The 10,156-nt window shown below is 47.8% G+C and overlaps 1 protein-coding gene across 1 annotated transcript; it reads right to left on the reverse strand.

The window, feature by feature from the left end:
- Positions 1-2,629: 2,629 nt before the first annotated feature.
- Positions 2,630-4,000, reverse strand: LOC120843237. Its single transcript, XM_040214526.1, has one exon. The coding sequence runs from the start codon at positions 3,998-4,000 to the stop codon at positions 2,630-2,632; it is 1,371 nt and encodes a 456-aa protein (XP_040070460.1).
- Between the last annotated feature and the right edge of the window lie 6,156 nt (positions 4,001-10,156).

Genomic DNA, 10,156 nt, shown 5'->3' on the forward strand with positions numbered 1-10,156 from the left:
TGTGTCGCGCATTCCTTTGATCCATTTGTCGGGATTGAGTTTGGTGTTGACGTGGATTCCGAGGATGGTGTGTTCGTCACTCTTTTCTATTGTCTGCTAGTCGAATTTTAGAGTGGGGTTAATGTTGTCTCTTTCTCTACGAAATATGAGGAGTTTAGTCTTCTCTGCTGATGGTTTCATGCCTACCTCTTTTAGAAAGCTCTCTATGATGTGAAGTGCTGCCTGCAGTGTTTCGACCTGTTCCTCTTTCGTGCCTTGTGTCGTCCAGAGTGTGATGTCATCTGCGTATATAGTAAAATGGAGTGTCTCTACCTCGTCCAACCTCCGAGCTAGCGGTGCCATCCCTAGATTAAAGAGCGTGGGGGAAAGGACAGAACCCTGCGGCACTCCAATGTCATTGTTCTTTGTGCTACTTTGATCTTTGCCCACTTTGATTACGTATCTTCTATTTTTGAGTAATGTCTTGATTAAGTTAAGGGGTCTTCCTAGGATTCCTTGCGTCTCCACGGTCTTGATTATTACGTCGTGTGGTAGCGAATCAAACGCTTTCTTGATGTCTACAGCCACCAACATTCTCGTACGGTGAGCTTCGGGGGTGAATTTCAATATTGTTTCTCTAAGTAGTATTAGACTGTCGTGCGTTCCCAAGTTCTTTCTGAATCCCGTTTGGGCCGGGTGGTATGTACCATTCTTATCCGTAAACCAATCGATCCTAGCAAGCGTCATTCTTTCGACGAGCTTGCACAGTATCGACGTCAAGGATATTGGTCTTGTGTTTTGAGGTTTGTCTGGGACTTTTCCGGGTTTGGGTATGGGTGTGACCCACGACATCTTCCAGTCCTCTGGCATTTCACCTAACTTCCAGATGATGTTGATCTGCTCCAATAGCGCAGCTCTCGCACATTCGGGTGGGTTCTTCAACATACTGTTGGTTATTTGATCAGGGCCTGGTGCACTTCTAGTCCTGCCGTTTGCAATTGCTGCTTCAAGCTCCCAGACGGTGAAGTCGCAGTTGTAGTGGTGTTGGTCTTCTACTACTGCTGGGGTGTAGATTATCTCGTTCGGCTTGGTTGCCGGTTGAGGGAAGAAAAGTGGGCCCGTTTCTTCAAGTACTTCTTCTAGCGTTTTGTTGCATCGTAGGGCTATATTGGATGTTATACCCCACTCTTTCTTTTTTCCGAACATAGAGTTACAAATACTCCACATTCGTGTTATTGACGTATGCTCGTTAAATGATTCGCATAGGTCGTTCCAATTGTCGATACATAGCTTATTGGCGTAAGATTGTGCTTCCTTTGCAAGCTTGTTTGCCTCAGTTAAGTCTTTGCGATTTCTTGATGTTCTATATTTGTCAATGAATTCCTGTCTGTGTTGCCAGAGTGAGAGAAGGTGTGTGTCAGGATTTGGGCCATCCGCGTTTACTGCTTTCTGAATTGTCGCTTTTCCAGATGCTTCTTTCATAGCGTGGGTTAGTTCGTCTGTGTTAGTTATGTGGTATTCTTGATTCAAGATTGTTCTGAAATCATCCGAGATGATGGTCTTGCTGTTTCTTTTCAGTTTAAGTTTGCTTCCGAGTTCTAGTGTTATGTGTATTGGGAAATGATCGCTTCCCCATGGGTCATTATTATCGCATTTCCAGGTTATTATAGACTTTTGTGATGCAAGGGTTAAATCGGGTGTTGTGTCTTTCTGTTTGGGCCCTTGCCCGAGTCTGGTTTTAATTTCGGGGTCATTCAGTAGGTTGAGCCCTGCTTTTTCATATTCTTCTTGAATTTTGACGCCTCTCTCATTGGGTTGGTCTTGTCCCCAGTCCGCGTGCCAGGCGTTGAAATCTCCCTCAATTACGATGTGGTGCTTGGGATACGTGTTAACAAAGTGTGTTCGCCAGCTGTGCTCGTCGTTCGTGAAAAGTGCTGGTCTGTAGTATACCGATATGAGGATGATCTTGATGTCGTTATCTGTTGTGCGGACTGCTACTATTTCTTGGGTCTGGTTGCACCATTGAGTAGTGTCTAATTGCTCATATGGCAGTGGTTTTCTTAGGTACACCGCAACTTGGGCTCGGACCATTTCTTTCTTGCCTCTTTTGTGGATGATTGAGGGGGATGTGAAGCTTCTGTATCCTCTAAGACCGATGTTGTCCCCATTTATCTCTTGTAATAGTAGTGCATCGTTAGGATTTTGTTGCAGTCGTAAATTAAGTTCCGCCGTGCGAACTCGGAGGCCCCGGCAGTTCCATTGGAGAAAATCGAGTGTCTTTGTCTTCCGGGAATCCCTAGATGGTTTGTTCTGCATTGTGGGTGGGGGTAGAGGTATCCTCTATGCTGCATTGTTGTACTTGCGATTTCTGGAACTGCATGAACATGATTTGAAATTGCTGCATCATCTGCTGCATCTGTTGCTGTTGCTGTATTTGTTGGTGTAGCATTTGCTGTGTTTGTTGCGTTTGCTGAGCTTGTGTTTCTACGAAGCGCAGCACTTTCTCTTCCCAATTCCCGCTTTGGGTAGCTTCGGTGACCGCGCAGATCGGCGGGTTTTCTGATGGTGTTGGGTTCTTTGTAAAGGAGGGAATTAGCACCATCGTTTGTTCAACAGTCTTCTTGATTGCATCTTGCTTCTTTTTTTCCAGTTATGTTTGTCGGCGTTGCTTGGCACGTTCTTCTTCTTGTTTGTCTTTTTCAATTTCCACTTTGAGCTGGGCCATACGTCTTTCAAGTTCCTTTAGTTGACTTTCTTTGGCTTCTATCGATGTCTTGTTCGTTGAAGACGTTCTCTTGGCCATGTTGGCATTGGCGTTTGGTAGATCCTGCTTGTATGTCGTGCAGTTGGTGCCGGTGGGGCCCTTCTTGGTACTGCCGGTGTTTTCCAGCGGCGGGAACTCTTCGAGGTCTTGTAGGGTGGAGATGCGATTTTGGTAAAAGGATGCTCTTCCTCTAACTGTGCCTTGGTTGTGCAGGGCAGTAGCCATCCTCTTCCATGGAGACGCACTTGCCACATTTGTTGCTTTGCTTTTTGTCTGTGTCATTGCCTGTGCTCTTCTTTGTAGCTTTGCGTCCGTGCTTTTTTTGGTCTCGCAGTTGGGGTCGAAGGCTGTATGTCCCGACACATGGCAGTCAGGGCAATACGTATCTTCACATTGTTCTCCTTCTGGGTGAGGTTCACCACAACGCCTACATATCTGCTCTTTCGTGCAGACAGCTGCCTTATGCCCGATGCCGTGGCATTTGAGGCACAGGACGGCTGTTGGTTTGTACGTGTATACTCTGAACAGTCTTCCGCGATGCGTGATCTTTCTAGGAACTCTATTTCCATCGAACGTAAGAAGAAATGTGCCTCTCCTCCCAATGGGTCTTGCATGTAGGACATTGCAGTAGTCAGAGTCTGAGTAGTCGACAATGTCATGTGCTGTGAACTCTGCATCCACGTCGTGTATTACTCCTCTGGGCATGAGGCCCGTGGTGGATCTGTATGTTTGGACCCCTACCTCCGTGCCGTCACCCAGCGTCAGAGTGCTCATCTGGAGGATGTCTCCTGCGTGTGCCTCACTGTAAACAGTAATGGCTATGGTGTTGTTCCTGTGATTGGGATCGTAGCTAAGTCGGTCTCTGTTGCAAGGAATTATAAAAAGCTGTTTCAGTTGGTCCATGAGGATCCGCAATGAGATGTTCGATATTCTGGTTTGCGTCGTGGGTTTCACCACAATCACAATCTTTGGTTCGTCAAAGCGCTCAAGGTGGGTTCCCCATTGTGGTTTTTGTTGTTTGTATGTGACTCGCGTCCAACTGTTTGTCGTTTCAGAAGGAGAACTATCGTTGATGTTAGCTATCCTGTTAATCTCGTCATCGCTGATCTCAAAACTATCGTCCCGGTCCTGACTACGGAATCTTTTCGCGGGAATTATCACCTTTCTTGCGTTGTTCTTGTTGGTCTCTAGCTCCATGCTATTGTTTTCGTCGTTCTCGGTGCACCTTTCGATCGGCGTTGTTTCAGTACTCGCCATGTTCAGAATGCGGGGTGATGGGCAGGCCTAGTTCTGCCTACCCGGGGTCCGGGCCTACGGCGGCCTCTCGAGGTGAGAATTAGAAGAAAGACTCGCCTACATTTGGTTCTGCTGGAAGTCTTTCGATGGGTCGCCGTCCTTAGGTAAAAGATTTGGGTCGGGGGACCCAGTTGATGGCAGGAATTTAGTGGTGTTAGCGGAGCTGAAGCGAACGCTGCTGCTCCTCATGCCACTTCGTCCAAAAACTTCCATGTCTGAGTACTTGAACCTGTTGCGGGTGAGGTACTCTCTCCTTCTGCGGGAAAGTTCAGGAAACACGGCGTTGCAGCCCTGGGACAGCCGTCCCGTGTCAGACCCTGAGGTCCTCCGCTACCTTCGCGTCTCTCGGGGCCGCGGGGATCGACCGGTCTGGGTTCCGTCTGTCGCCACACCAGATGGCTTCCAGTCGTCCCATCCGCCTGACATCGTGAAAGTTTTCTTCGAACACTTTGCAGCCTAGTTCCGGATAGAAGATTACTCCCAACGGAACATATCCGATGTCCTCTTCCAACAGTTTTGTGGTTCCTTACTTCAAGTCCCGCTCGACCTGCGTGATACTCTTCACCTCCCTGTCGGCGCATTTGAGGCTTACGAGGCTCTCAGAGGCATGAAGATGGGTTCTGCGCCAGGTGTCGACGGCCTGCCTGCAGTGTTTTACAAAGAGCTTTGACTCCAGATTGGTACGGCACTAGTCGGCGTTTTCAATACTTTCCTTTGAGGTGGCAACGTTCCCGACTCCTTCCGCCGTGGCCGCATCGTCCTCGTCCCGAAGGAGACTGGCGACCCCCCCTCCCCCCCACACACACACACACACCGCAGGCCTCGCTGCCCGTCACTCTCCTCAACGCAGACTACAAACTGTTGGCCACCATTCTTGCTCACCGCGCTCGCGACGTGTTACCATGACTTATAAGCCCTTTTCAGACCTGCTCTGTTCCTGGACGGAGCATATTCTCGTCCCTCACGCTAACGCGTGACAGGTTCCACCTCACAGAGTCCCGTGGCCTTTCAGGCGTTTTCATTTCCTTAGACCAGGAGAAGGCATACGACCGTCTCGACCACCGCTTTTTGTTTTCGGTCCTTCGGATGTATGGATTCTCTCCAGACTTCATGCGCCTCTTTGAGGTTTTCTATGTAAATCTGGTCAGTGACGTCGTTGTCAATGGCCAGATTACCGCGTGCTTTACCGTTGAGCGAGGGATACGCCAGGGCTGTCCCCTGTCACCCTTACTTTTCGTCCTTTGCCTGGACCCACTTCTCCGATGAATCCACGACCAACCCTCGGTACATGGCTTCCCTCTTCCTGGCTCAAGATCCATCAAAGTATCCGCATATGCGGACGATGTCTCTCTTTTCTTACGGGACTCCGGAAGGGTTATATCAGCCCTACGGTTGTATGAAGAGTACGCCGTCCTTTCAAGGGCCCGGCTCAACACGTCCAAAAGTAGAGCCGTTCTCTTTGGTGGTTTTGCCGACCCACTTCCGGGTGGAATCATGGTAACAAGGGTTGTCAGGGTCCTACCCAGAGGGCCACTAAAATCCGTCGGATGTCCGATCAAGATCCGTACGTCCGAAGCCGAATACGGACATCCATCGGATGTACGACAAATGTCCTGAATAGGATGTCCCAACCGCGATATCCGCAGGACGTCGGCAGTCCTTCCCGCGCCATCGATTTCGTTCAGCCAACGAGCTTGCGGGAATTGGAGCACCGGACGAGTGAGCTCTGCTTATTACGTCCGTACAAGCGTAACATTTTATGCAAAACCCCGGAGACTGGGGAAAAATGAGGGACGATACAAGTATCATGAGTAACAGTTCGCCGGTTCGCCTTTCGCCGTGCTGGGCGCTTGGCCGTGCTTTCAATCCGCGAGTACGCGCAGTGCGCGTGTACCATGCTTGACAAGGGAAGAAAGCTCGGGCTGGAGGCGGAACCGCGGAACTTCTACTGAATTGTTAACCGTGCACGACAGAGTCGTAACGAGAGAGCGAAAGATTTCTTTGATCGAGCACAGAAAGCCACCGAAGCGTGACCGAAGCCACCGCACAGTTCAGCTAATTAGCTAAATCAGCATCTTGGCAGCGCCCTCTATGAAGTACACTGATCAATGTTAAAGAACACTTGCGCAAAAAATACCCTTTTTTAATTGGCAAGCGTTACGCTATAATTGCACAAAACTAAATGTATAATATGGTGTCATACCTAATAATACGGACGATAAAAAAAATTAGGCAAATTTAATACAGCCAAGCCAAGCCAATCCAACTGTTGTGGCTTTCCCGCCAGTTCGCTTTTGCCATGCACTGCACGCGCGCTTCTTGCATGCTTTGCATTGTTTAACTTTGTCGAACCAGGTACAACTGACAATCAGCGTGTCGTGGTCACCTTTTCATTGTTTCCGGCGGTTCTCTGGAGCATTAATCGACACGTACTACGGTAAGTGCTTTTTCCTTAATATCAAGTTTTAGTAGGTCATTTTCAGAGGCCCGCTACCGCTCCGGGCGCGCGATGCTTCAAAGCGAAGTGGCTGCGCGAGTTCTCGCCACGCAGCGTGGCCGGAAAACACGATCTACTAACATTCTAAAAGCTTGATGGCGATGTCATGGTCATAGATAAGCGCACTGACGCGATTGTCAGCCAAGCCGGTGGCATACCAGCCGCCAGCGTAGCTTTACTGTGGTAATTTAACATAATCGAACTTCTATCTGAAAGCTGACAATAGGCAGGGGTAACCACAGCCACTGCAGAATGACATCCTATGCAATGCATGGTCGGAGTAGATCGTTTTCAGAGCCCTTTACCGGTCGGGTCGCGCGCTAATTGTTATCCTTTTGCGCACGCTTGGCGCCGGTTGGCTATATGATGGTGTGGTCATCGCGTCTCACGATAGACGATTTGCTATATTACCCAAGCATCAAGGAGTATGCAGGGATTGGTGTTCCACGCGCCGCACGTGCCGGCGTCACCAGTAGCAACTTTTCTAAAGCAAATACATAAAACAAATGGCATCTTGCACGCGCGTTCGTCAACGCTTTATTTTGGTTATTTACTTCGAATCTTTTATTTGGGAAAGGCGTGCACGGTTGGCACGTGGAACACCAGCCCCTGCATTCTCCCTGATGCTTGGGTAATACTGCAATAGGTCTATATAGGGTGCCTTAATGTCCCTCTGTAAAGGGTGATGCCACCCTTTGTAGTACCCGATGCCGACAGCTCGCGCTCACGGGTAAAATACAAAGAAATCGACGAAAACAAAATGTCGCCATACAACCCCAAGATTCTCGGACAGGCGAGCGCCGTTACTACTTACGCCATCTATCGGCCGCCGCTGCGCCGGCGCCCGTAACTCAATGGACCAAAGCGATCTTTTTTTATACAAAGAAAACTAATCACTCAATCCCTTTGCACTTTTGTGTCACGTTTTAATACGTTGCCCTCAACCTCCACGAGAATTTTCGTGGCCCTGGGTTTATATTAAGTCTGGCCAAAATGCAACCAAACTTTTACTCATTGGTTCCTATGGCGAACCGCAGAAAAATCATACGTCTTTTCAACATTCGATGCAAACCCTAAGAAAACCACACGATCAATTTAGTTGCATTTTGCTATATATATAGCCAATGTCTGTAGCTCCATGGGAACAGTTTTTGTTTTCAGATTACTTAAATTTAAAGTGGTTCCCCAGGGCTTTAAATACCAAAAAGAATCCGCAGTTGGTGAGGAGACTCGAGGATTCAGTGACGTTGTTGCGTTCCTAAATACATTTTTTTAGCAACATATGTAATGTATAACAAAACGGAAACTACACTGAATATTTTCTTAATTGATAAACACAAAACCTAAATGCAGGTTTTTTTTTTTTTTTTTCTTATTGCGTAATTAGCTCAAATACATTATACTTAAAGCGCTGAATAATTAAGGAGTCAAAGCGTTTTTTGATCCGAACTGTATTTTACAAAGTGTCCAAATTTCATTTCACCAGCTATTCCACTTCCAAGAATGGTATTAAAAATAAAAATGCCAAAATGAGTGGGCGTGGTCCAGACACTTTGGCAAACGGGACATGAAGAGTACCATTTATGGCGACATTTAGTACGCTGTTACTGCTAATTAATCAATCTTATGTAGGTTTGCTTCGCGTGCGCCCAAGAGCTTTTGAAACGGCCCAGTATCTCTTAAGTCATCACAACCTCAGACGTCAAAATCAAGCAAAAAAGGGGTGTGTCCCAGAAATTTGGGCATACGCGCCGCCAATTGTACCATCAATGGCGACACTCAGTACTCTATAAGCCATAATAATGCATCTCCTCCAGTTCTGCGACGCATATGCCCGAGAGCTTTTGAAGCGGCCCAGAATTTATTTAGTTATCACTCTCCAAAGCTTGCCTCAACCGTCAAAATCGGCCAAAAAGGGGGCGTTCCCCACAAATTCGGGCATACGCGCCGTCAATTGTACCATCAATGGCGACACTCAGCAGTCTGTAATTCATTATAAAGAATCTCCTCTAGGTCTATGACGCGCATGCCCGAGTGCTTTTGAAGCGGCCCAGAATTTATTTAGTTATCGCTCTCCAAATGTTGCCTCAGACGTCAAAATCGGCCAAAAAGGGGGCGTTTCCCACAAATTCGGGCATACGCGCCGTCAATTGTACCATCAATGGCGACACTCAGCAGTCTGTAATTCATTATAAAGAATCTCCTCTAGGTCTATGACGCGTATGCCCGAGTGCTTTTGAAGCGGCCCAGAATTTATTTAGTTATCGCTCTCCAAAGGTTGCCTCAGACGTCAAAATCGGCCAAAAAGGGGGCGTTTCCCACAAATTCGGGCATACGCGCCGTCAATTGTACCATCAATGGCGACACTCAGCAGTCTGTAATTCATTATAAAGAATCTCCTCTAGGTCTATGACGCGTATGCCCGAGTGCTTTTGAAGCGGCCCAGAATTTATTTAGTTATCGCTCTCCAAAGGTTGCCTCAAACGTCAAAATCGGCCAAAAAGGGGGCGTTTCCCACAAATTTGGGGCATACGCGCCGTCAATTGTACCATCAATGGCGACACTCAGCAGTCTGTAATTCATTATAAGGAATCTCCTCTAGGTGTATGACGTGTATGCCCGAGTGCTTTTGAAGCGGCGCAGGATTTATTTAGTTATCGCTCTCCAAAGGTTGCCTGAGACGTCAAAATCGGCCAAAAAGGGGGCGTTTCCCACAAATTCGGGCATACGCGCCGTCAATTGTACCATCAATGGCGACACTCAGCAGTCTGTAATTCATTATAAGGAATCTCCTCTAGGTCTATGACGCGTATGCCCGAGTGCTTTTGAAGCGGCCCAGAAATTATTTAGTTATCGCTCTCCAAAGGTTGCCTCAGACGTCAAAATCGGCCAAAAAAGGGGCGTTTCCCACAAATTCGGGCATACGCGCCGTCAATTGTACCATCAATGGCGACACTCAGCAGTCTCTAATTCATTATAAAGAATCTCCTCTAGGTCTATGACGCGTATGCCCGAGTGCTTTTGAAGCGGCCCAGAATTTATTTAGTTATCGCTCTCCAAAGGTTGCCTGAGACGTCAAAATCGGCCAAAAAGGGGGCGTTTCCCACAAATTCGGGCATACGCGCCGTCAATTGTACCATCAATGGCGACAATCAGCAGTCTGTAATTCATTATAAGGAATCTCCTCTAGGTGTATGACGTGTATGCCCGAGTGCTTTTGAAGCGGCCCAGAATTTATTTAGTTATCGCTCTCCAAAGGTTGCCTCAGACGTCAAAATCGGCCAAAAAGGGGGCGTTTCCCACAAATTCGGGCATACGCGCCGTCAATTGTACCATCAATGGCGACACTCAGCAGTCTGTAATTCATTATAAAGAATCTCCTCTAGGTCTATGACGCGTATGCCCGAGTGCTTTTGAAGCGGCCCAGAATTTATTTAGTTATCGCTCTCCAAAGGTTGCCTCAGACGTCAAAATTGGCCAAAAAGTGGGCGTTTCCCACAAATTCGGGCATACGCGCCGTCAATTGTACCATCAATGGCGACACTCAGCAGTCTGTAATTCATTATAAAGAATCTCGTCTAGGTGTATGACGCGTATGCCCGAGTGCTTTTGAAGCGGCC

This window comes from Ixodes scapularis, unplaced genomic scaffold (genome assembly GCF_016920785.2).
Source record: "Ixodes scapularis isolate PalLabHiFi unplaced genomic scaffold, ASM1692078v2 PGA_scaffold7__128_contigs__length_106722199, whole genome shotgun sequence".
Taxonomy (NCBI): Eukaryota; Metazoa; Arthropoda; class Arachnida; order Ixodida; family Ixodidae; genus Ixodes; species Ixodes scapularis.